Source organism: Choloepus didactylus, chromosome 7 (genome assembly GCF_015220235.1).
Source record: "Choloepus didactylus isolate mChoDid1 chromosome 7, mChoDid1.pri, whole genome shotgun sequence".
Lineage (NCBI taxonomy): Eukaryota > Metazoa > Chordata > Mammalia > Pilosa > Megalonychidae > Choloepus > Choloepus didactylus.
Window position 1 is genome coordinate 52,353,021 of NC_051313.1, and position 27,318 is coordinate 52,380,338.

General features: G+C 40.9%; 1 protein-coding gene across 3 annotated transcripts in view; it reads left to right on the top strand.

Moving 5' to 3' along the window:
* FAXC (failed axon connections homolog, metaxin like GST domain containing) overlaps window positions 1-26,673 on the top strand; it is a 72,457-nt gene extending 45,784 nt beyond the window's left edge. For 2 of the 3 annotated variants that reach the window (XM_037843629.1, XM_037843627.1), the window contains 2 exons: window positions 12,470-12,586; window positions 18,244-26,673. In XM_037843629.1, the coding sequence (XP_037699557.1) occupies window positions 12,470-12,586; window positions 18,244-18,533 (407 nt within the window). In that variant the 3' untranslated portion in view covers window positions 18,534-26,673. The remainder of the gene's footprint in view (window positions 1-12,469; window positions 12,587-18,243) is intronic. The other variant, XM_037843628.1, reaches the window with a different exon arrangement.
* The last annotated feature ends 645 nt before the right edge of the window (window positions 26,674-27,318 follow it).

Genomic DNA, 27,318 nt, shown 5'->3' on the forward strand with positions numbered 1-27,318 from the left:
TGCCACATTACTTACATTAATTCTCTGCATAGCATTCATCATGACCTAGTGCTTTCTTGTTTATTGATTGCTTTGTTTATTGTCTCTCCATGTGATATAAGCTCCGTGAGTGCAATGATCTTATCTGTTTTGTTCATCACTGTCTCCCAAATGCCTAGAGCTGTGTCTTGCAGTATTATTATCAAAATAATATTGATAACAGCTGACGTGTATTGAGCATCAACAATGTTCTTAGGCACATAGTAATACAATATATAATACCTATTAAGCAAGGCAGGGGAAAGAGCCTATGAGAAGGCACAAAGGTGCAAAATAGCACTGTATACATCAGGTGTGGTGGGAGAAAAGGTGAGTAATATGATACCTACCCTCACAATAATTGAATAATAATATTATCTATACTCATATGGTTTTGATGAGCATTAAATGAATTAGAAGAGTTTTGAACTCATTTAATTCTCACCAAAGTCATAGAGGCTAGGTATTTGTAGTAGTAGTAGTAGTATGCCCCATTTTCTAGATGAAGAAACAAGTAACACAGTGGTCAAGTGACTTACCCAAGACCACATGGCTCATAGGTGGTGGGGTCAGGCTCTGATCTGGGAGTCTGGCTTTAGAGTCCGATGTCCAGTAAGTGCCTGCTTGCCAAAGCAGTTACCCCGAAGGCATGGGTAAACTGATCCCCAGGCTGCTCTCCAAATCCCTTAACCTCCTATCTCCTTTCTGCCTGCAGTCATAGCGCAGGCACTTAAAGGCTCTTGTTTGGATTATTGCCAGGGCTTTTTAGCAGAAGCCCTGACTCCCAGTTTTACCCTCCACTTCTACTAGAGTGGTTAATCCAAAATGTAAATCAGAAACTTAGAGTCCCAATGCTTTTAGGCTAAAAGCCAAACTCTTTATGTTCACAACCTGAATTCTACCTACCTTTCCACCCTCCTGGCCTGCTTCTTTGCCCTCTGCGCCTTTACTTCCACTACTCCCAGTTACCTGTGGGGCCCTGCAGCGTACACCGTGCTGTTTTGCACCTTTATGCCTTCGCATGGGCTGTTTCCTCTGCCTTGCTTAATTGGACAGATTGTCAAGACTTATTTTCACTTAGAAACTTTCGTCATGTGCTCCCCAACCTCTCCCTACCCTGTGGAGCTGTCCACGTTGAGTGCTTCTCTGTGCTTCTCCTTTGTTTCGTGCCCACTCCCACGTGGAATTACTCTACTTTACTCTGGACTCTTCCTGTCCAGCCTTCTTTGTCCCCCCGCCCCCACAACTTTCCCTGAACCTTGTGTGTAGACATTTTCATTTTAAAGGAATTGGTCGATTTATTTATTTATTTATTTATTTATTTATTTATTTAGCCTTCCTTCTAACCTAACAGAGGCCAAGTAGATAGTAGGCATTCAGAAATTGTTTTCTGAGTAAATATTAACTTCCAAAAGGAATTTGAGGCAATCTATAACATTAAAAGACATGTAAGGCAGGGCAATATAATGTATTCAGCAACACAAAAGTTTCAGAAACCAATTAGAGAAAACATCATGTTGTTGGGATGAGTTTATTCCTGGAATTGGGCACAATTTAACTTTGTGCTTTTTGACAGCCAAGATCAAAAGTGAAATGTAAGGGGGCGATTCATGTTTATTTTCTAAGAAAAGGAAACACAAGCTTTTCAATTGGGATGGGTTTTTCTTGTCCCTGAATTCTAAGAAATGATGCTTCCATGAAAGTTATATAGTGGATTCCCTTAGGAATCCCTTAGGAGTATCCCTTAGAGAGAGTGTTTTTGAATATAAACATTTCTAAAAGTTTTTTATAAAAACTTAGGGTTTAACACTGAATTGCAGTGCCAAAGGCTTTTCTTTGGGAACCTACTTTAATATAATTCCTTTATCTCTTTTGCTAATCAAATTTATTATAGAGGTAGAGCTTAGAGATTGTAGAAGTTTTGATAACTCCCCCACAACCATAGCACAGGCACCCCTTACACCTCCTTTCTAGTACAAATTAAAAATGCTTTTCTTGGGGGGAGGCGAACTTTGACAAGTCCCGTATGAACTATTTTGTATTTAGTTCTTTGATGACCGTCAGAGGTATCCCTCTTCGTTGTTTGTTAAAGAGAGGTCTCATTGCATTAGACACCAGGTGGTCTAGACTTGGACACTGTTATGAGCACTTAAGAGCCTGACTTGTCCAAATGCTACCTGGTTAAAAGGCCTTCTTGCCTCCAAGGCTGTATGAGGCTGGGGGCCATAATAGTTCTTCATGAAGAACTTCATGTTAACTCAAGCACTGATACAAGTTCCTGGTTGAGCCCCAGAGTTCTAGACCAGAGTCCTATGCCCTAAAGTATTGGAAGGGACCATTTTAGTTTAAAAAATTTAAGGGCGAGGTGTTATGCTATAGTTGCCGATCATTTAAAAAGTGCATTTATTGGGCACCTACTGTGTGCTGGGCACCAGGTTGAGTATGGGGGACACAGTCCTAGGGCCCATGTAGAGCTCATTGTCTAGTGTGATTTCTATTTCCATTGATTTAACAGTCTAGGCAAAATCACAAGAGAACCAAATCAAATGTTGTAATTTAAGATTTAGTATTGCTGATACCGTTTTTCCCCTTCACCCATTATTAGTGAACAGGAGCAGATATTTTTTGATTTTTTTATTATGGAATTTTTCAAACATACAGAAAAGTAGAAGACTAGTACAATGAACATCTTTATACCCATCACCTAGATTTAATAGTTAATGTTTTGTCATGTTTGTTTCATCTGTTTGTTTTGTGGATATGTTTTAAATCACAGATATCATGGCATTTGATCTCCAAACATTCTGAATGTAGCTCTGAGAAATAAAGATATTTTCCTTTTGTCAGCAGCCTCCAAGATGGCCCCCAATGACTGGTACCTCCTGGCATTCATCTTCTTGTGCAATCCATTCCCCTTGAGTATAGTTTGGACTTACTGATTTGCTTCTAACTAACAGAATATGGCAGAGGTGATGGGATGTCCCTTTTGAGATTAGGTTACAAAAAAATTGTGTCTTCCGTCTTGGGCATCATCTCCCTCCCGTTCTTGCTCTCTCATTCACTCTGATGGAAGCCGGTTGCCTGTTGTGAGCTGCTCTCTGGAGAGGCCATGTGGCAAGGAACTGATCTCTCTGGCCGACAGCAAGTGAGGACCTGGGCCCTGCTAAGAGCCAGTTGAGCCTTGAGGTCACTGCAGCCCTGGAGAGCCCTTGCAGCCTCTTTAGAGACCCTCAGCCAGAGGCATCAGCTAAGCCTGCCTGGATTCCCGACCCACAGAACCTGTGAAATAATAAATGTTTGTTGTTTTAAGCCACTAAATTCTGAGGTAATTTGTTATGCAGCTGGTGGTAACTGAGACATCCATATAGCCCCTATCCCATTAATTCCAGTAGGAGTTTCTTTCAGCTGCTGCTGAACTGGGAAGAGTAAATCAGGTTGTCAGCTTAGGAAGGGGTGCTTATCTTGTTATGAAAGGTTGGATCTCAGTGACCTCAAGTTACTCAGATAAAAGTTTTATATCTTTTGGAAGAAGAATCTTATAGCCTCTCAAGGGACAGTTGTTATTATTACCCATTCTACCAGGAGTATTCTTATCTTGGCTCTGAAGGACCTGGGATGTATTCCAAGATTATACAACTTGGCACACAGGAGATTTCTGTCTCTGGAATCACTGATCTTTGAGAAAGTAGTGTTCATGGGGCAAAAGATACAGGGACTGTTCTTAACCATTTAATGGCCAAGATAGATGGAGGAGAGCAGTCAGTACGGGAATAATAATACCTCCTACAGAACAGGAGACCAAGACTTAGCCCTGCTCTTGAAAAGAAGCATCACAAGGAATTTTGACACGATGAGTACCCTATTGATGGGTGTATCATTTGAGAAGGTATTAGTTTCCCATTTTAAAAGATGAAATAGATAGCAATTTGATTTTATCCCAAGGGGCCTGGACCTGTTGAATTAATTTGAGTAAAGTCCTCCATTTTCAGCAGGCCCTAACATTTCTGGCGGGGAAAAAAATCTTTGCTAGTCTTTGGTGATTCCTCAGGTGATGTACAGTGGTTGAGGATCTTGGATTCTAACCAAGACAAAACCTGGGATCCATAAATGAAGACAGTTTCTACAGGAACATGGAGTCTGCTTGCAGAGTTGAGCTCCTGGTGGCCATGATGGCTGAACACAAAATCTCCTAGTAGAATCTATTACTACTACTCAGCTTTTTTTTTTTTTTTTTAAGGATACGTTCCTAATAAAAGGATTTGAACTTAAATTTCAATGACTTTGATTTCTGTCTGGTATGTTGTTTCATTAACTAAGCCAGACTTTGGGGTTACCAGGTAGTCTTTATTGAAAAGAGAGAACAGCTGGTTCCTTTGATTGCCCGAAACACAGGGCAGCCAAAACTGAAATGAAATGAAGGTGAAAGCCTCTTCTAGAATACAGGATAGTCTATTGTATATTCTTAATTCTCAGAAGTTATATTTGGGAAAGTGACACTTGGGAGACCCATATAGCTGTTACACCCTTCAAGTCTCTCCATTTTGGCAGAGTATGTACTCAGACGCTAAAGCCTCATAGTCTCAGCTGCTTCAAAAACAGAGGCAAACAAAAATGCTCATCACCAGTGCGTCAGTAACTCCTACGTCTTTGTTAGACTGTACGTATGATCTTAGACTCCAGAAGTTGCTGTCTGGTGCCATTAGTTATAATAATAGTGAGTCTGAGCAGGCATTTACCTCTTCCTCGGGTACAATTTCCTAAACTAGATTTCCCATATGTGAAATTTTTTCCACATCTGATACAAGTCCTGGCATCCAGGTTTCCTAAGATTACAGTATAAGCCCATGGATGTTCTGAATATATGGATTTGAGACACATTTGTAGGAGGACTGAAGTGGAACAGCAAACACAAATCCCTCCCTCATGATGGGGAACTTATGCCCTTCCTGGTCTCATCACAGGGAATTTTAAGAGGTGGAATCAGCAAAGAGAAGATTGAGAGGAAAAGATAGGAAGGTGTTATTGGTGGTCAGTGGGGAAGGTGTCAAAGATAGTTTATATAAGCTGAAAAACTTGTCTCTTGTGTGTTCATTCAGAGAAATTTTACAGGAAATTTCAGGAGTAGCTACTTGTTATCTGGAATGAAGTCTGTGGAAGGATTGAGGGACTGGTGCCCACCTCCATCCTCCCCTGTTGTCTTTTCCTAGAGTCTGAGCAGATTAGTGCAACTAGTAGAGGTCAGGAAGTTGTCAAAGTCCATGAGTTAATTCTGAGATTTATCCATAAGGACCATGAATAACCTCAGGTAGGTGGTAGCATCCCCTCCTCCATCGTTGAAAGAACTATTTGTGTAGTGATTTTAGAGCATGCTGGGAATGTGAATGAGGGCTCTTTAAAGAAAATGGCCTGTCATATTATTTCTGCAAAAGGAGGTCTGATGAGAAATGTAAGAGAGAACAGAGTGTAGATTTCATTTTACCTGTAGCTTTGCCCTCTGGTCACAGGCAAGAAGAGAGCTAAAGTGAGTGTTCTGTGATGGTTGGCTGGTAAGAGTGCTGTAATCTTCTTGGGTAAAGCAGTCAAAATTTTCATTTCTCAATTTTCTTTAAATTTTCAGTAAATTAGTGGTGGAGAGAGAGGGAAAATTGGAAATATAAATGGTACCCACACTGACTTCACTGGGATTATCTGCTTATAAATTATATCAGTGCTCAAGATAGGGAACTTTGTAGGTAAAACACTCTTAGACTAATGGAAAAAAAAGAGTCCTTGAAAATCTTTTCACTATTTCTCTCCTGAGCTAATCGTTTCTAGCAGAGCCAGTCTTTCTCTTCTACCATTCACAGCACTTGGAAATTTAGTTAAATGGCAGCCGAAGTGGAGCTGACCATGACCAGTAAACCTGGGAACAGAATTAGTAAGGGAGGAAGGAGATGCAATTCAGAGGTTCCTGTGCCCTGAAATAAACTTTTCTACTCACCATCCCATAGTGATAAATAGTGATAAATACGAAAACAAGTGATAGAGTTTTACTTAACAGTGTACTAGTGGAGACTTACTTCTTAATAGTGGATGCTGTAGTAAAATGAATATGGCCATAAATTCTTTGAGTGACTCCAGAGGAAAGAACTGGGATCACTGGTGAAAGTCCTAAGGATACATATTCTGTTTCAATATAAGGAGCTCTCTAACTGTAGAATGGTCTGCCCTTTCCAGGGAATGTTGGGAAGTCTTAAGTGGGGTTACATTTGGGGAAGATCTGGCAGGGAAATGGTAGAAGAGATTTCTACACCGGGAGAGAAGTTGGACTGGTTCTGTCCGCAAGCAGTTACTCACTTTGATTATTGGCAGTAGGTAGAAAATAATTCCTTATGTTGGAATAGGACCTTCTAGTTTGCAAGAGGCTTTCACATTATTATATCTTTGAATCTTTACAGCAGCTCTCCATTCTAAGACAGAAGAGAGATCAAATATAATTAAGGCCAGCCTCGTGAGGTAGCATTTGATATCGTCATCACTTTAATTAATGGTTTCTGCCATAATAAGTACCAGATGGACAGAAAGTAAAACCAAGAGCCACTGCCCTCAAGGAGCTTAAAAACTGCTTGAGGAGACGTATATAAATAAGACTGCAAGAAGGTGCTATACCTAAAAGGTGATTTAGACTGATGGTTCTCAAAGTGTGGTTAGAAGCCAGCAGATTGTTAGAAAGGCAAATCTTGGGTCCTACTCCATAGCTACTGGGTCAGAAACTCTGGGAGTGAGGTGGGGCACAGCAATGTGTGTTTTAAAAATCCATTTAGAAGATTCCATCTAGGCCAGTGCTTCTCCAGCTAACGTGCCTAAGAATCAAAGTGTGGTTCGAGAGCTGCAGGCTCTCTGGGTGATTTTTATGCCCCTATAGTAGAAGCAGCACTGAAAGCTTGTTAAAACAGATTCTCTAGCTCCATCCCCAGAAATTCTGATTCAAAAACTGGTACCTGAGAATTTGCGTTTCTAACATACTCTGAGGTGCTGCTGCTGCTGCTGGTCCCAGGACCGTTCTTTGAATAGCCCTGCTCTGAGCAGTATGTGTCTCTGGGGTTAAGCAGAGTGGACAGTGAGAGGTGCCAGTGGACTGGGATGATTTGGGAAACCTGCATGGAATGGAGGAGGTGGGACTTGATCTGAGTCTTAAAGGATGGTTTGGGCTTAAATAAGTGGCGAGGGTTCAGACGGTGAGGGTTCAGACAGCGGGGATGGGATGCGCAATGAGGCCGAGGTAGAGATGCACCCAGCAGGTTGGACTGAAGTGAGTGGTCACAGGGAGTAGACCTTGGCTTGTTCTGCCTGGATCTGGAGAGTGTCCCATATCATCCACTCTCATGCGACCTCCCCAGGGAGGAGCTGGCAAACAGCCTCACATCATGAGCAGTTCCTCAGTTGCACAGAAATGGGTCCCACCCTCTACTACCCAGTTTTAAGACCCTTGTGGCTCTCTGCTTGCCCTTTGCTATTCCCTTGGTTCTCTGCACAGCAAGCCTAGCTTGCTTCAACTCTGCAGTGTGCTTGCTCCCTCAGTTTGGCCTGAAACTTCAGGCTTGGATTCAGACTCTCTATTGATTCAGTTCTCCCTGGATACCCCCCAACCCCATCCCCCGGGACTGCATAGCTTTGCCCCGTATTCACCCTTCCCATCAACCTGCAGCCATCACCTCAGTCAGTACTAACGGGGTGAGGGGTAGGTAGGTACCCCTAGCCTACATGCTCTGTTCTCTTTCATGAACTCTGTGTTGCTGCCCATGACCAGGGAGGTGGAAGACAATTGTGGGAAGGGCCAGAGACTAAACTTGAAGGTCAGGGTAAGCAACTTTAGGTTAATGGGAATCACTGAAAGCTTTTGATCTGTAATTTATGATAAAGTCAACTCACAATGAGTTCCCATCTGGTGTACAAAGAGCAAATATCCATCAGGGCTCCAAACATCCTTGTTATTCATAGTTCCTGACTTCCCACTCAGTTTTTGGCATCCTGTGGTATCCCAAGTGGTTCCTAAGTCTACAACATGGTCCTCCTCACAGAGTGAAGCTGCCACCCAGGACAGGTAGGCTTATATTCTATATATGCCCAGCACCAGTTTTTATTCCCCAACCCTCAGTAGATCCGGCTCCTCCTGCTCCTGCCATGAGCTCTCTCCTTCCCCAGATCCGTGTGGCTTCTCCCCTGTGGCTGCTGGTCACTGTCCTTGTAGTTGCTAGTTGCTCGGTGGTCCCTGCTCCCTAGCAACCACTTGGAGGCCCAGCCTCAGAGGGCTGTGGAATCACATGAGGCCACCCAGCTGCTGTTGGGACCTGGGCTCACCCTCATAGTCAGGATGTGTCCTGGCTGCTGGGAGCTGGCTTCTGCTGGAGCATCCCTCAGGGACCCTGACATACCCTGCGCCCCTCACCTCCCAGGTCTGCACTCCCAACCTGGAGGCTGGCAGGAGAGTTACTGGTGCCCAGATATCTCTCGGCTGTTCTCTCCATCCCTACACAAGCCGGCGGGTGGTTCACCTGCGGAAAATGAAGTTCGAGATGTCTCATCACCCAAGTCTGTTCCTTCAGTGAGTGTCCTTCAGAAGTGCCCTTAGTGTTCTGTTTTGTTTTGTTTTGTTGCTAAACATCTCTCGTTGTGAGATCTGGGCCACCTGGTGAAAACTGGAAGTGCTGCAGACTCGAAGCCTTTGGTTTGGCCTCTTGGACGGTAATAGAGTCAAGTCTAAATTCAATTTCCCAGTTCCAAATGCTTCCTGCCAAGCTCCCAAAGGGCAAAACTGGAACAATTTGAGCAACAAAATAAATAATGAGAGTATTGGATTTTAACCCATAGGATAATATCCATTAGTGCATACTTACATAAATAAATAATTGAATAAATTAGTAAATGGGGGTAAAGGGACAGTAGAATTCCAATCAATAAATGTAGAAGGATTGAGAGAAGTAGAAAATCACTGTTAGGCAAAACCACAATAATAATTGTTTCAGGTAACATCCACCAATAGATGCTAAAATTAGTGTGCCAAGTTTAGGAGAAACAGGGTATTACACAGCCTCAAAGTATCTCCCCTAGAATATAGTTGCAAGGGGAAAAATAGAAATTTTGCAGTGGAGAAAACTGGCAGATGCCACCTTTACTGTGTGTCTGAGATTAACCTCGGTAGCCCCTGGTATGATAGACTGAGAAGATCACAGCATTACTTTTGATTTTCAAAATAAAACATTAAAAAAAATGCTTCCTGCCAACTAGTACCATGAGTCCTTTTTAAGAGCAGAGGATATTTTTATATTCTCTAAATTTTTATCTTCTTTAAATTTGCAGAATTTTTATATTCTTTAAATTTTGTATTCATTAAATATATAAGAATATGATTTATGTATCTGCCTCTTAACATTTCCCACAAATAATAAATTCCATCCATAATTTTAAATAAGTACTTAACAAAAATCACCTTAAGGTTTCGCTTTATTTTTTCTTCTGTATTCAGTATTCCTTCCCAATTAAGGCATCCCTTTATAAACTTGCACAGCTCAACCTTCCTGCTGTTCTATGGGGTCTTGATCTCTGAGCAAAGAGCGTTGGGCCAGAAGTCAGGAGCCTGGGGGCCAGCATTCTTAGTGTGCTTCTGTTACTAACCAGCTCAGTGTCCTTTCAGTTCTCGTATTCTGGGGTCAGTGGAAAGTTTTAGGTAACACCATATGCAGTAGCTGATGTGGGGATTCAAATTATAATATTTAAAATGTTTTTTTTCTTTTCATCAGGTTCCCGAGTGCTCTTTGTTTTTGCCAAGCCATTTATCCACATGCCTTTTTTATCTTACCCCTAAAGTCTGTGATTCTACAGTGGACTTCACAATTTACAGACTTGACTTTTGCCTTGCCCTTGGAGCCCTATTGAGCAATTCAACAAGACCAATGTTTTCTTTTTTGAGGGGGTGGGGGTGTGTGTATGGGGAGATCAGGAAGCCATTGTTGTTTTTCTCTGTCCTTAATTTTGTCTTGCTTTGTTCTTTCTGAAACATCTCACTAGAGTTCTGAAGCCTTCTCGTGCTTTCTAGTCTGTGTGCTGCCCCACGACCTGGCCTTGAGTGGGCTGAGCCCTGGCACCTCCCAGAGGAGGGAATGCTGGGTGTCTGGCTGGCCTGTTCCTCCTCCCCTTCCTTGCAGGCGGCGGGTCCCTTTGCACCCCCCCCCCCACATACTCATTTAATTCCAGCAGGGGTGTGGCTGAGACATGGAATAAGCAGGACACACCATTAAGAAGTAACTGATATTTCTTAAGTGAACAAACCATACCAAGTTTTTTGTTGTTATTTTTGTCTAGGCAATATTTTTTCCCCACCATATGGGTAATAGTTTTGGATCCCAGGGAAAGACTCAGATGATGGAGAAGTTGGTTGACCATGGGGTATGCCTGTGGGCTCAAGTATGGACAACTTTCATGTCCTTACCAGAAGAGTCAGATATTAGATTAGTCTAGGTGATTTCTTGGTCCCTATGTATTATACGGTAGATATGAGTTTTTGTTTAATCACCTCCAGCTTTGTTTGTGCCACATTGGTTTGTGGACCCTTTTTCCCTCCTCCAGCCATTTTCCCCTCTTATCTTACCTGTGCATTGTCATCAGATATTTAATTTCCTTAGCTTGCCTTGCAAGAACGGTATAAGAACATAGAATATGGCACATAGAACCATGCCAAGAAAATGCTGTATAAGTGTTTGTTAAATAAAAGTAAGACATGGTCCTTACCTTCAAGGAGCTTATCATTTAGTTGGAAAGGTGAAAGGTACAAATGAAAAAACACCGGCTTAACTGTGTGGAAAAAAAGCCCTTCAAGGGACCTAGGAGAGAAAAGGCAGGATGAGTCTGCCATGTGTTTTGCTCAAGTTGTCTTAGTTATTCCTCTCAATAACTAGTGATTCTTCCCATTTTATAGTTCAGGAACTTGAGGTTAACAGGTCTGAAATGCCTTAACTGAAGTCACTTAAGGTTGTATGGACCAATATGATATTTGAACACTGGTCTGTATGAATTGAAAGCTCCTTTTGCAGCCAGATAGAGTAGACGGAGAAAGCTTTGAAAGGAGCCTTGAGATGGACCCTAAAGGATGGATGGAATTTATCAGGTGGAGAGAAGTGGGGAGCACATCTGGGTTGTGGGGGACAGGGAGAGGGGTGGGCACAGCATGTGCAAAGATGTAGCATTGGGAAGCATAAGTAAAGGGGGAGTGAAGAATAATGCTGGAACATGGGTTGGAGGCAGGTTAAAATGGGCCAAGTTGTATTCCATGTTGAGTTTGGACTTTATTTCATAACCCATTTCATAAACCATTGGGGATGTTAAGAAAGGGAGTAACAGTGAAAAGGTTGTTTGAGGTGATTGAAGTTTCAGGTGGGATATGGAATGGACTGGAAAAAGGAAAGGGCTATAAGAGTTAATATTAACTGAGCTATACCCAGATATGGTGTTAAGTGCTTTACATGCATTATATAATTTAATCCTCACAACACCCCTTTGAAAGAGGCACTATTAATATCAGCTCCATTTTCGAGATAAGAAAACTGTTCCCACAGTGAATAATGGTGGTGCCAGGATGTGAACCATGTTAACCCAACTCCACCTGTGCTGCCTCTGTATGTGACAGGGCCTGATGGTAGCCCAGGAGATGCCTTGGGGCAATTTTAATAGGTCAGATGTGATAGTCCAGATGGCAAGGCCTGAGCTCCATCAGAAGTAGTGGAAATGGAGCCATGAGAGTAGCCGGGTGAAACTTGTATAGGAGCCCGATCCCAGGGCTGAGGCCTGTGATTTCATAGCCTTTAGGTGTCTGCAGACTTATCCTTCCTTTGTGCAGCAGTTCCCATGGAAGCCACTGCTCAGTGTTGAGAACCTTGCCAAGACCATGATGACATCATGGAAAACCTTGCTGCCAAACGTCTTCAGTAGCTTAGGTGTCTTGTGTTTTTTTTTTTTTTTCCCGAAGGAAAATAATGTAATTGCTGAGGTTGGGTGTGCTTGGTTTGGATTACCCTAGAGATGGCTTATGCAAACTCCCAGATGTTCTCACTCAACCATCTCAGCTTTAATTACTAGAGTTTAAGACAATGAGTTTCCTACAGAAGTTGGTTGGTGATCAGTTCTCTCTCTGTTCCATGAGCACCCTCCCTCATCTCCTTATCTGAATACATTCCTAGTGACTTGCCTGCTTTATTACAGTGTGAGTTGATGCAGTGTGGGTTAATAGAATTGTTTAATCTGATTTACTTTCAGTTCTACTTTTTTTTTTAAAAAAAGAGGGTGCATGCATTTTGACTCTGCAAAGCTTTATGGTGTGCAGTTTAAAAAGTGTGTGTTGTGAGTGTCTTGAATGCCGTGGTGACCATCTGGGGCGATGTGGGCCAGCCCAGTGACCTCTCTGCTGTATCTACTGCAGGTGATAAGAAGTACATCATGGGGCCCAAGCTTTCCACTCTCGATGCCACCATCTTTGGGCACTTGGCACAGGCAATGTGGACCTTACCAGGGACAAGACCTGAACGGCTGATCAAAGGCAAGCCCTACAGATCTCTTCAGGTTCTGGGGATCACTGGGCTCGGGAGGGGTAGCAGAATGGAAAACTTTAGGCCAGTATCTGTGTGCTTGGCTGTACTTTATGTAGGTACCAGGCTGTGATGTCTGGGTCCAGGGTTGGTTCTCTGTATTCAGCACCTATGGGGGTGGAGGAGAGACTGGGCTTCCCACCCACCATCTTGCCCAGATTGTGTTCTCAGCCACACTGACATGTTTTACACCGGAGCTTATCTTATAGCTTCTGAGATGGTGGGACTTAATGCTTGTCATTGAATAAGCACCTGAATTCTACTTTGTGCTCTCTTTAGTTGGTTTCCTTAGTTTCCTTTGGGCAATGGTGGCTCACCACCTCTTGGTATAGTCAGTGCTACAGCATCCCAGTGGGGCTGGAGCCAATTAACTTCCTGCCCATCTTAGATGTTCTTTTTGTGTATGAACTGGTCTTGGATATTTCACATGTAGGTATATGTGAGTGTGATTCTGTGTCATTTGAGTTCAAGGCATTTCCTCCTAGTCTAGTGGAGTGGCTGTACATGATGCACTGAGAGTATTAGAGCTGGAAAGTTCAAGATTGTGGGAAAATGAGGACAGTGTCAACAAATGATTTGTAAATCTTATGCTATTCAAAGTATTATTATTAATATTGTTACATGTGCATTTGACCAAAGAAACATAATTTCTATCATTGCTGTGTAGTCGTGGCCTTAAGGCTGTCAGAATTAACAGAATTACAGTTCTAGCTGACGGGGGAAAAGGTAGAAAGTGACGATGAATGGGGCAAGAGCTAGGAGATGAACTCAGGTGTGGGGTAGGAGTGGGGTTGGTAGCCAGGAGCAAAATTCATGGTGGCCAAGGGGCAGGGGAAGTCATTTTACCTTGGGTTGGTATCAGGGGACCAGATCTTGTGTGTGTGTGTGTGTGTGTGTGTGTGTGTGTGTGTTGGGGTGGTAGTATATACATGGCAGCAGGGACCTCTGGGTGGGGGAGGCTTCCCCAACATAGGTCTGTGGGAACTGTTTGAAGTCATCTCATCTTTGAAGTGGTCTCTGAGCAAGTGCCTGTAGGCTGAAGTTGTAGGGATAAAGGTTCAATTTTTAGGGTTGGGGAGGGGAATTGGCAAGAGTTAATTAAGGTGTTCAGGCTCCAAAAGAGCAGATTGGATTATAGGCGAGATCACCAGTAAATAGTGCATTGGATGTTCTCAGTAAATTTTGGATGGATAGAAGAAAGGAAAGGAGAGAGGAAGGAAGGGAGGGAGGGAGGAAGGAAGGAAGGAAGGATGGAAAGATGGATGGATCATTCAAAAAACTAAGGCAGGCAAATAATCGTGTGATGGTCATAGATGGAGAGGGAGTGGTTGGAGGCTGCAGCTATGTGTGTGCGTGCGTGCATGCGTGCGTGCATGCCCAGGAGTTCAGACGATGATGGGGGCAGCAGGACTCATTCTCCAGCTCCTCCTCTTGGTAGGAATGGGGCTTGAGATACATTACCTGCATTGGTGGGAATGGATCAGGCATTAGTTAAAAGTCTTCCAGAACTTCAGCTGATACTATGGTCTGACATTTAATTTCCTGAATGATCGGCATGAAGACAGTTCTTGTCTTGTAATACGTTGGAAATTCTCTAAGTTGAATATTGGTGTTTGTAGCATTTAAAGTACTAATTTCCCTTTATTTGAATCTGTTTTCCATGGTGACCTGAAAGATACTAATTCCTCTTCTCGGTTCATTGAGGATGTTTTATTTCCACTCTCTCTTCCTGTTACTTCCTACACTACTCTCCATTTCCTCACCACACCACCCTCACAACCACATCAACTCACATACTTATGCACACACAGATATCCCCTACACACATACAAACACACACACAGACACATACACACATACCCAACTATTATCGACAGTATTATTGAGGTCATTTGCTATTTAGTCAGAAGCATTTAGGTATCCATTATCAGTAGCTGGATAATTTAGAACCAGCTCAAACCCAGGAGTATGAGTGGCTTGTGTCAGGAAGCTTTCTGCTTTGGTTTCAGAAGAGCCAGGTATGCTGGCCCTGCCACATGGGTGAGTGTGTGCGTGTGCATGTCTGTGTGCACAAATATTAGGTTTTTGGTCCTGTATATTATTTGCAATGCCATACAAGCTAATTTTGGAAACATCTAGAAGAGCAAGAAATTATCTTAATTTAGGTGAGCAGGAAGACAGACTTTGAATGTTCAGCAACATTCTCTCTCTCTCTCTGTTGGCAATGTATTCATCTATCTATCTAATATTATTTATTTATTGGAGAAAATTTAGAAAAGTCTTTAAAAATAAAAATTAACTTGTGACCCCATTCATCATATTTTGGTATATAACCTCATCTTTTATCAAATATATGTATGTGTATGTTTGATAAAATTGGAATAATGAGGTTGATATAGTTACAACCTATAACCCAAAGTTTTAAAATTAACTATGTATTTTGGCCATTTCCCAGGTCATGTTCTTCAGAACAGTATTTTCAGTAGTTGTATGTCCTATCCTAAGACTATGTTGTAATTTGTTTCATTAGTCTTTTTTTTAGACTTGGAGATTGTTTTCAAATAATTTTTACTAATATTCTATAGTGAGAGTATTGTTATAAATAAATATTCTTCTCATTCCTGGTTGTTATCTTAAGCTAAATTCCTACTACCTAAGGGAGTATGAACACTTTTAAGCTTCTGATCTCTGTGGCTAAATTGCTTTCTGCAAAGACTCTAGCAGTTTACATTACCACCAACAGTGCTTCTGACTTTGCTTGATCGGGGTTGAATGTTATTTATTTTGAAATCGCATTTTTATTAATAGCAACACTCTTAATGTGGAGCCAGGTTTACTATTTTAATCAGGGTGTCCTCATTAGAGGATCGCACTGGGTTTTGGGCACTCATTAAAGCAGAGGTAGAGAACTGAGGAGCACCTAGAAAAGTGAAATTGAAACAATTAAGGGTAACAAGATCTGCAAGGCATCTCCTGGTCTTTTAGAGTTACATTGAAACCACATGTACTAACACTATTTTTCCAAATTAGTAAGAAACACAACCTTCTGTGTTGTAAGAATAAACTCATTCAACAACCCTTTTACCTACAATTATTTATTCTATTTGGGTGTCTGCTTTATTATTTGATTTAAAAGAGAAAAAATTTTGGATATTCTTGAAAAAGTGTATAAATGTACCCCCACACTGGTACTGTCCTCCATCTGGATGTGTTCAGGAAGAGGTTGTGGGGGATTCGGATCTCAGGAAAGGGCTGGGTCAAATGACTGCCGAGGGTCTTTGTATTTTGAGGTCGGCCAATTGGGGTCTTTTAGTTTCGACGAGTGACGGTGAAGAGGTGTCCTCATCACAGCACTCAAATGTGTTCAGAACTTTTCTGAAGAGAGTGCTGCCCTGTGGACTCCTTGCCCGGGAAACACACGGTGAGGGGAGCCCCCAAGAGGGTGTCTGGCACCCACTGTGGGCCTGGAGCAGGAAGGTGCTCAGTGAATACCTTGGACCAGTTGGGTGCGTTTGGGACGGCAGCCTCGAGTTTTCCAAGCACATGCTGGTGAGTGACGAAGAGCAGGCAGGTGGTGCTGGGAGCTGTTGGCAGGCTCCTCTCTTGCCCTCATTCCTTCATGCATGATTGGCAGCTGGGAGAAACTGAGTCCTGTAGACTGGGGTTAGTGGACAATGTTTTCAGTGTCAAATCATATGGAATGTTTTTGATTATTAGAAAAATTGGAATGATAAGGGAAAATAAAACCAGTCACTTTTTTTCAAAGTGGTGAAGGGCATTTCTTTCTGAGAAACCGCAAGGAAAGTATTCTTTAGTATGTCTGGGATCTCCTCTGGGTAGAGGGCCTTGAGACTTTCTCATAAAACATTCTCTCAATTTGTCTGAGACTATCACTCTGTTTTTTACTACTTTATTTTATTGGATTTTTGAAATTAAAGTAATACCTTATAGTCACAATTGGAATTATACGGGTATATTTTAAAAAAATTATGACCTCCTCTTTATCTATCTCCTTATCTATCACTTAATATCACCCACATGGAATTATCAGTATGAATGATTTGGTGTGCCTTTCTTTTTTGTGTACAAATTTACATTCACATATTTAGGTAATTTGGTTGATTGTTCTTGCTATTTTTAAACCAAATAATGGAATTACTTATATACATTACTCTGTAACTTGCTATTTTCACTTTAAAAATCATAGAAATGCCTATGTATGTTAAAATTATTTTTATAGCTGTGCAATCTTCTATAAAATGGATACAATATAATTTGTTCAACCCATCCCTATTGATGGACCTTGAGGCTGTTTCCACCTTTCTTTTCTTTTCTTTTTTTCTTTCCTTTTGCTGACAAGTAATTCTGCATTCAACATCCATATATACTGATGCTTTTATTTTAGTAAAACAGAGTACAACAGTTGGAATCCTGGGCCAACAGATATATACATTTAAAATTCAGTTTCTAAAATAGGTATTGAAATTGGTAGATATTGATATTGTTATCTATTTCAAGAGATAACATCAGATTACTTTCCAAAAAATGTTAGAGCAGTTTGTGCTTCCACCACTCATATAGTACAATGCCTGAAACCCTGTATCCTCATCAGTATTGGGTGTTACCAGACTTTACTCCAATTGGCACTTCTGTAATAAAACATGGATTACTTGTATTTCAAGTGAATATTTATATAACCTTAAAAATGTACATCCAAGGAATATTCTTAGGGTTATAAGGTCCTGTAAAAGAATGACAATATATTTTTAAGCAATGTTGCCATCTGGTGGATCAAAGGCATAAACTCACCCTCTTCCTTTTCCATTCATAATTATGACCTGAAAGCCAAATGTTATGTCACATTTTAGACAAATACCTGGATGATTTTAGAGACTTAATGAAAGTGTTCTTTTGATTCATATGAAAAAGAAGTAGTCCAGAGACTTAGCATGAACGTAATCGTGCGTATAGCTGTTTAACTTTATTTAAAAAAACGTAAAAAATATCTATTTTACTACATGTGTTTGCAGACATACTCATCCAAAAAGACAATTCCAAGTTATCCATTTCATGGATTATTTGGGGCAAAGTTTTCATTCTAACATAATTCTTTCAACTACTTGGCATAGTAACTAGTCTGTAATAACACTACAAATATTTGTGGAAGGAATAATTGAATGAATGAATAATTCTGACTTGCTTAATCCAACCAACAGCTGGTATATTTTCATGGAATCTAAATTAATTTAAGTATGAACCAGTTGAAGCACATGTTCTCTTGATATGCAAACATGAAACAATGAAATGCATCACGAAGCCAAATGATGGTAGTTTATCTGCCATTTTTGATAAACTACCACTCTGCTTCTCATCAGAAGTTCACCACAGGGCTTGTTCCTTCATTTCATTCAGCTCACTGACTGAATTGAACTTTTCCCGCTTACCTGTCTTATTTTATATATAAAAGTTTAAATATTTTGACAGTAACTTTGAAAAAAACCCAACTTCTTAAGAACCCTGCCCCATTCTTCCAAATTCCCCAGGTAGCTGAGTGGCTGATAGATTGTTGCCTTTGAGACTAACCTTCACTTTCCTTACCATGTCACAGGGGAGCTGATCAACCTCGCTATGTACTGTGAGAGGATAAGGAGGAAATTCTGGCCGGAGTGGCACCACGATGATGACAACACCATCTACGAGTCCGAGGAGAGCAGTGAAGGCAGCAAAACCCACACCCCCCTGCTGGATTTCAGCTTTTACTCAAGGACAGAGACCTTTGAAGATGAGGGAGCAGAGAACAGTTTTTCCCGAACCCCAGACACAGATTTCACCGGACACTCACTCTTTGATTCTGATGTGGACATGGATGACTGCACAGACCACGAACAGTGTAAGTGACGTCCAGCCTCGCCGACCCTCTTCTGTCTGAGTCGCCACTCCCTGGGGTCTGACCAGTTTCCCAGGCAGAAAATCATTCGAGCTGGGAAAAGAGATCCTGGTGTTTGGCACAGTTTCAACATGCTAACTGAACTATAGCCGCCTTATTTCTTTTTTCTAAAAACAGACACAGAACCATTCAGATGGCTCCATTTAAAACAAACAGGGAACAACAAAACAATGTCAGCATGGTTCCTGAAATCCATTTTTGTTTTCATTAGAAAACCAATATCATATGGTAGAGCCGATGAAAGAGCAGGTTGTCAATAGACAGTGTTTGGGTTGATGCTCTTCAGGCCGAGGTCTTAGTTGTGAGACCTTGAACGTCTTTCATCCACCCGGGTCCGAAGTCGTGAGAGAGATCATCAGAAAAAATGTAGGAGATAAATATTTTATGGTGGCTGCTTGTACTTTCTATGTGTATATTGTATGTTGAGATGTAAGTCAAATAAAATCCACAAATATTCAATGAACACCTGCTACGTGCAAAGCACTGTGCTAGGTGCTAACCCATAGAAGTTTTATTCTAAGCTCTGCCAGTGACTAGCTGTGTGATTCTGGGCAAGTCCCTTAACTATCGTGTGCCTCATTTCCCCCACCTGTCAAGTGGGGATAAAGATGCTCTCCACCTACCTACCTCACAGGGGTGTTGTGAGGATTCATGTGTTAACATTTGTAAGGCCCTTTCAACCTCTTGGAAGAGGCGTGACACCAATGTGACATTTTGTTCTTTGTTGTGCTTTATATGTGTGAAGATTTGAGGGCAAAGGAGTCCCCTTTCAGGCATCAGCAACCATAGTCAATTGCAAAAGTGAAGCCGATGAAACATACACAAAGGCGCAGTTAGGACTCTGTCATCGTTCCTCTTTGTGATCTTGCTTGAATCTTTTGTTGAAAGAACCTTGGAAATATTTTTACAAATCGTCAACAGCTACCAATGGTCTCCAGTTCTACCATGTCTTTGCAGAAAAGTGTTTCTTTCATTGCCTGAACTCACACTGGAATGTTGTCCTTTTTTTTTGACTCCAGAGTGTTAACTTTGTTTTATTTGGAGGGGATAAAGCTCAGGAATATGGAGGGTTTGAAAGAGGTGGAGGGGAAAGTATTTGATCCTATTTTGTAAGCAGAAACTTGCCAACTTGTAATGTCTTTTTGAAAGCGAATCTTGCAAGAGGTACTGAAAAGATGAAGTAGGAGGAAGATCCTGTTACTTGTATCACAGCACTTTGTGCAGTGGTAGACTCTATGCAGTTTTACTAATGCAACTTTTCTGGTATTTTCAGCCATTGCCCTGTGGGAAGAGGGCAACCGCTGAGGACAAATTTAATGTTTCTTAAGGATCACCCTTGCCTTCTCCATAGAGCACATGAACTGTTGGAGTTACCTGTGTTTGCTAAGGCACTCTGTTTCTGAAGACATAGCTTTTGTTGGCTTGGACCATTTTTTCAGGGAAATACGGGGTGAAGGTACTGGGTGATGGCTGTGAGTTTGGTCTAGGAGAGCCTGTGTTAATATTTACAAGTGCAAGCAAAACTGCTTTGCTTCTGATCACAACTGTCTGGCTGAGTAAAGATGACTCATTAGACAGCCACTTCTTAAAAGACAGCGACTACTTCTGAGAAGCTCATGTACTTCTACTTGAAAAAGCCTCTCTTTGAATATAACTTTTGCAAAACAATCCTAAAAGACTGCTGTGGATTCACAAGGAAGTAAAGGGGAAGAGGTTTTTATGGCTGTTTGCTAAGATGTTTTGTACTAATTAAGCAACTGTGTAGGGTATATGTATCTGGGAATAAATGTTAAGATACCCAAATTGAGAAATTCGTTTTCCACAGAAAACTCAGTTGTTAGGATCTTATTAGGACCGTTCACATTGAGAGGACCTTTTGATGCCTAATGAGAATGTGTTGAGAAGTTATGAATAGATTAAGCCTTTTTTTTTTAAGTCTCTAGAGTTGCTTGGAAGGACTGTTTGCCTCTCTATCGCAAGCCAGCTGGTGGCTGTTCTGTGTGACGAGGGAAACTCTAGGCCTGAAAATGTGAATATAATGAACATTGGACTGTGGACCTATTTCCACAAAGATCAAGTTGCCCTTTCCCCATCCTGGGCTGGGAAGAAATGAGTTTGAATTTTTGCCTACAAACATTTTTTTTCACCAAGTGTGATGTTTTTTCACTGTAAGGATGATTAGATTATAAGTACATAGATTCATTTATATTTTTTATTGATTGCTGGCTGTGTGCATTACTTGGAAGACAAGAACATGGAGTGCTACTGTTCAAAGTGAAATTGTAAAACAGTTCATCCCACTCACGTACCTCCCATGGGGGCTTGGATGGACATTGCCACCTGGAGCCTTGGGTGCTTTCCTGACCGTTTATGATTGGGTACTCAATATTTTGAGGTGTAAACTTGACTTGGAACTCTAGAATATATCCAGGTTTTACTTTCCCAAGGTGGGTTATGAAAACACAATGACCAAGACAAATAATCACTGTGGTGTGGGTGACTTAGGCAGTCTTGATTGTGAGGGCTTTAATTTTATGTGTTTCATTTTTAAACTATCCAGATTTGAAGTGTTCCCCAATTTGCTGAATAGGTGCTACTTATAAGAAACAAACAACAAGAAATTAGGGGCCATTTTGATCATCTGACTCACTTGTCCAAGTACTGTGTTTCATTTTTCCAGAAAGTAAGGAAGTGTGATCTTTAAAGTTAACAGATACTTTCGTTGGACAAAAGACCCATGGATCACTTGTTCTATTTTTTTTTTTAAACCTATCCTTGTAAAAATAAATTCTGCTCCTCTATCTACCTCCCCTGCCCCATCCCCACATCATCAGGATTAATGAGAGCAGTTGGTATGCTTTGCTTCCAGTGAGCCATCAGATTGGATAAAAAGGATGATATTAATTTATGCAGAAATAAACTATACTGTCAGGGCTCACCATTTTGTTGTGCCATAATGTTTTGTGAACAGGAAGACTACCAAGGTCATGGGCTACCGGAAGACTGATCCCAGGCTTGAGGACAAGTTGGACTTGAGTATAACTGCAGTCTAGCATTCAAGTGGGCCCTGCCTGGGTAGACTTAGTGTTAGAGTTTATGTCTTGGTGAAATAGGTAAGCTATAAGGAGAGGATGCACTAGTTTTGTAGCCCCTTGGGTCTTGCATAGGTTTATTCTAGACACAGTGTAGAATCATAGAAATGTATACCTTGGCCAGGATTAGCTCTAGCAAGCCCCTTCCTTAGAAGAGAGCCCTAGAGCTTGTCATTGGCTTGGTGTCACATAACATATTTATTTGAAGGGCAGGATGTAGAAATGAGGTCTTTCACCTTGTCCTAGGTGTTTTTTCCCATTATACTACCTGGACTTGGTTTCCTGTTAAGACCATGCTTCTAAGAATTCATTCCATGTACACAGAACTAGCACATCTCCAGTCTCTCTCAGAGAGTGCTTGGAATCCTTCATTCTTGTCCCTCATCTCTATTCAGGTCCCTCCAGGCCAATTCAAGAGACTGTTCTTCACTGTCTGCTCTGTGCAAGGCCCTGCGAATGGTACTATGATGGACATCCAGGACTCATCATTCTTGTCTATCTTTTAAAAAAGTCTTGTCCATTCACTCACGCTGAATATTTACTGAGTCTGGCCCCGGGATCTGCACTGGGACTCATAGAATGGTGAAACAAGGCATGGCATTCCAATTTTCTGGCCTTCCTCTTTTGCTGAGACTTCAACAATAGCCTCCTTGACGTGCCTGGTCATCCCTCTGGTCCATGCCACCCATCATCACTGGTTTAATCTTTCTACAAAGTTCCCCAGCCCTTATGGGGTACCCCACTGTCCCTAGATGAAGGCCACTCCTGAGGGCCTGGCATTCACCTTTAATGCAACTTTTATTCACCTGTCTCCCATGGCTCCTCCATGTGAGCCATCCAGTCCAGCCAACTTGATCCATTTGCCACTGCCTGGCCACGCCTCCTGGGGCCCCATTTCTCTGCCTCTTGTTGTGCCATTGCTGCTGCTGAAAGCCCCTGTCTCTCCTCTCCCCTGAACCATATCATCCTGTATCTCAAAGCCCAGCTTCATCAGTTCTGCAAGTGGACTTCATAACCACTGCATTAATCCTTTCCACCCACGAAGGCTGCTTGGGAAAGGCATGTGCAGAAGTGAATCACATATAAAGTAGTAGTTTTTAACCCTTTTGTGTCAGGGATTTAATAATCTAATGGAAGTCCTAAACCATACCCCAGAAAAATACACTTATGCAAATACATTAAATTTTACATGTAAGTTCAGGAGATATAGAGACCTGAAATCGTCCATGGTTTCCTTAGGGGGTCTGTGGACCCCAGTTGAAGAAGCCAGAGAGGAAAAAAATTGTTTTAAGATGTGTTAGCAAAAGTAATGGTTATCATTGTTCATGTTGAGGATGTGTGGAGTGGAAGGGAAGGAAGAAGAGCTGTCTTAGCATTGCTTGAGAAAATGTCTTTGTTTTGACAGGTCTGGCATTTTGGAAGTGACAGGGTCCTGTTGTAGTTTTATCTTTTTTTAATGCAATTTTATTGAGATATATTCACACACCATACAATCCATCCAAAAAAATTTTTTTATCTTTAAACTATCCAGAAAGTCAGTTTATGAAAATCTGTTCATCCCTGAAACCCACCAAAATGGGAAAGGAGAGGCTGAATTTCCCATAGAGCACATTTGCGCGATCAGGTTTTTTTTCTGTATCCATCCATCCATCCTTCCATCCATCCATAGAACAATTGTGTGGGTATATTTTCAATAAAAGTTGTGCCTTTTGTTGATAGGGAACAACTCAGGTTATTATATTCTTTTTTCTCTAACATGGTGAAGTTATTTTTATTGCTCCTGACTATGACCCAGGATCCTTTGTTCTGCTTTATGTGCAGTGTTGTTTAAGCCAAACAAGAACTGGTGAAAGTGCTTTCCCTGACAAATACTTCCAAGGCTAAAGACTGAGCCCTGGCACCCATCTTTAACAGGCCCAGGGTCAGTTGTGTGCGATTGTGAAGTCCATGACCTTTATTCAATTCCTTCTGGTGGTCAGGATGAAACTTGTAAAGTTCGAAAGGATCCCATGGTGGATGGGGTGGTCCCTTTTGTCTGCAGGTCTCTGACTGGTGCTGGTGGTGGTGGGAGGGTAGATGCAAACATATGGGACATTTTCCTGATTAGAATTCCTTACCAGAAACTAAGGTTATTGGTTCCTGACTTTAAAGAATATCCTAAAGGTATTTAAGATCCTTTAATCTTTAAGATAAGATGGCTGGAACCAGCAACATACTGGCCTTGCCCCTTGGGGATGGTTTCAGAGGGTAGGGAGAATTAGCTCAAAGGAAAGTGCCTCCGCTTTCTTGGGCCTGGGAGTACTACTTCCTCAACCATTTGGCTTTTGCCAGAGCAGGAACTTGTCCCCAGACTTAGGCTCTTGGAAACCTCTGCTGCTGGCTAGACCATGACAAACTAGGATGCTCAGATTTCACAAGGAGTATTGCCTTAAAGTTGTCAAATCTGTACTCAAATAAAGCGGGCTAGTGCAATAATAAGACTAGTAACTTATGGACATGGTCTACCCAGCTCTAAACTCCTGGTCATTTTGGTGAGGAGACAAGAAAGTGTCTAAGAGCAAAAGACTGATACAGTACTTTGGTGTTCTGTACACAATTAAATAATTTCAGTAATGAAGTTGATGGCCTTCATTTCTTCTACTTTTTTCTTTTAGCTCTGTATCCCTTATTGCAGCTTTAAATATTTTGAAATAACCCACTAACTGCAGCATAATATGTATTTGTCATATTCAGTTAATTTTGTAAATATTAGTGTTGCTAAATGTGACTAAGCATCCCTTTTTTTTTTTTTAACTCTGGGGCTCTGAAATAGATTAAATTTCATTTACTAGTAATATTTACACTTTTTGCCTTTCTTAGTACCTTTTAAAGACTACCCTTGGTATTAAAAAAAATAGGATCCAGTTCTTTGAATTGCCATATTAACTAGCAGTCGTTCAGCAAGAATATAATATAATTGTTCATTGGATGTTGGACACTAGAAAAGAGGAATGCTTTGGGTATTTACTATCTCCTTTTTTCTTTTTTTTTAAATCTGTGGACTTTTCTTTTAATAGTTGTTTAGTATTAGAAGTGTTCTCTCATACTCCTACCTGCCACAAGAATCACATATGGTTCATTAAAACACAAACCACGTCCAAATGGTTGTATTTTTACCTTTGACAAATAATATTTGAAATGTTTTGCAGCAATAAGAGTAAAGACAATGCTCAACTTTTTGAGGGGTATTTGCTTCAGTAGGTGTGACATGTTTGAGTTATTCCTGCCAAAGTGATTTTACCTCCAGTAATAAGCCCCGTGGGATCCTCCTTGCTGTAAACACGTTTTTTGCAGTGATATGCATCATGCAGAAATGCTTGACAAACCAAACGCTGATGAGGCTGACGGTTTCCTGATGGTGATGGTTGGGAAAATGAGGGCCTGAGTCCTTACATTGAGGAAACAGTAAACAGATATTGGGGATTCCAGCGGCCATGTGGTATGGCTGTGTTTTCTATCAGGTACCCTGAATGTTTTCTAAGTGTTGGCATCTTACTGAAATAATAAAAAGTACAGGTTCATAAATTTTTTTTTAAAAAGCCATCTACATGAGGACCTATTGCCTATGGATAGACAAGTAGCCAGTGCAGGAAGCACTGTAGTAATGTTTATTTTATTTATATGCTTGTGGCCCAGCCTGCCGCATGTGGAGCTCAGCCTGGGAACTTGGAGGAGCAGCTTAGCATGGCCAGCCCCAGTGTATTAAGTTACAATGTACTCTTTTGTTTTTGGATCTTCCTTCTAACCACTCAAAAATGTTTGTGGGGTGTATTTTCCATTTTGTAAATGCAAAATGTAGAAAGTCATGCGCATATTGTTTTAGGGAAGTCCTTTAAATGTTCAGAGACATCTCAAAGCATTCCTATTTAGGCAGTGGTCTCCAAACCTTTGTGTTTATTTACCCTATCAGTAAAAGCTTTTTGAGCATGGCCCCCGGTGTGTTTATTTATAAATTAAACACAGGCACATGCACACTCACACATATAGATATGCATTCATTGCTGTGCTAATATATTATGTACCTTATAATTCATAGCAAACAGAAAATTAAAAAGAATATTCTCCTATACTCAATGTGCTTTAGAGAATGGGGCAAGAAGTACTTAGGGGTAACACCTAGAAAGCTGCAATTGATAAGAAAATGTATGTGTCATATTTGTGGCAAAGCGGATGTAAAATAGGCATGGAAGCATGATTTTAGGTTAAGATATTTATTTGTCTTTATGTAAAACAGGCATTTTTGGTTAGAGTAAGAGAAGGGTGAACAATTTGATGTCACTTATATGAGATTTCTTTTTAATTCTGTTTTCTGGATCTCTTGCTCTAGAATGCCTTGAAAGTTCCTTAAAGATTTCACAATGCCCTGATTTAAGCAAAAGAAAAAAATAGAAGGGGGGGAAAACCCAAATAATGCAAATGCAGGATGTATTGCCTGAGAATTTCTTCACTAATCTGAAACCAGTCCCAATTTCAGAAAAGCATGTTTTGACCATTCCTGGTAATCATCATCTAACTAATTATATGTCTTTCTTCCATTTGTTTACAATTTGGTGTCTCCAAATGTGTGGAAAATATACAGATTTATTTTCAAGTATCTGAGGAAGGGCGAATGTTGTCATAATTTGAACCCACATTTCAGCTGCTTGGGGGCTGATGGGTGGACTCTGCCTGGAGGCAATTACCTGCACCATCTGTTTTGCAAACATAACAAATGACATCTTAGTGAGTGAGGACCCCAATGTGGATGTGTTATTCCAGTGTTGATTTCTAAACCTATGAGTTATTTGAGCACAGTTATTGTTAGTAGTTTATAAAGCCATATTTAAACTTGTACACTTGACTGTAAGATAGATTTGAATTGTGCACTATGTTGATTACTGTATATAATTGTGGGAATTCTGTATATTTGGTCTTAATGATGTATTATTTGATGTATAAATGATAACTAATGGATATGAAATAGCTTGTAGTGAATGCCTTTATTCCAATTCACTTCTCTTTTGCAAATTTGAAAGTTTAAACTTTATATCCATGGAGAAAATCTGAAATTTTTGCTTCTAAAATACTGTTAAGTGGTGGTCTCATAGATGATTGGGAGAATATTTTAGTTATAAGGCACATGTATAATTAGAACAGAGGAAATGAATTTTTTAGGCTTCTAACACTTGGATAGAATATCAAATGAGTGTTTTTAAGTGGAAAACACGTCTCTGGAATGTGCTGTTCTACCCTCTCCTGCTTTTACTTCATGCCCAGTGTACCCCTCAGAGGAAGTGAGGGGTGACAACCACTGGAAGAGAGATGAAAAGAAAGAGGAACACGTGTTGACTTTTCTTGTAGCTAGGCCTAAACAGACCAATTTTATAAATATTATCTCAATTAGTTTTCACACCTATTCAATGAAGTGATTATGGTTCCCATTTTATGGATGAATAAAGAGACGTGGGGAGGTAAATTTGCTTAGTGGTAATATGACAAAGATATGCTCAATTCAAGTCTTGGTATCAGAGATTCACAGGGAGGTTTGGAAATGCAAATCTTATTACTAAGTGCTTCACACACGTGTATGACGATGAACTGAGAATAGCTGGGTGGGTGTATAGGC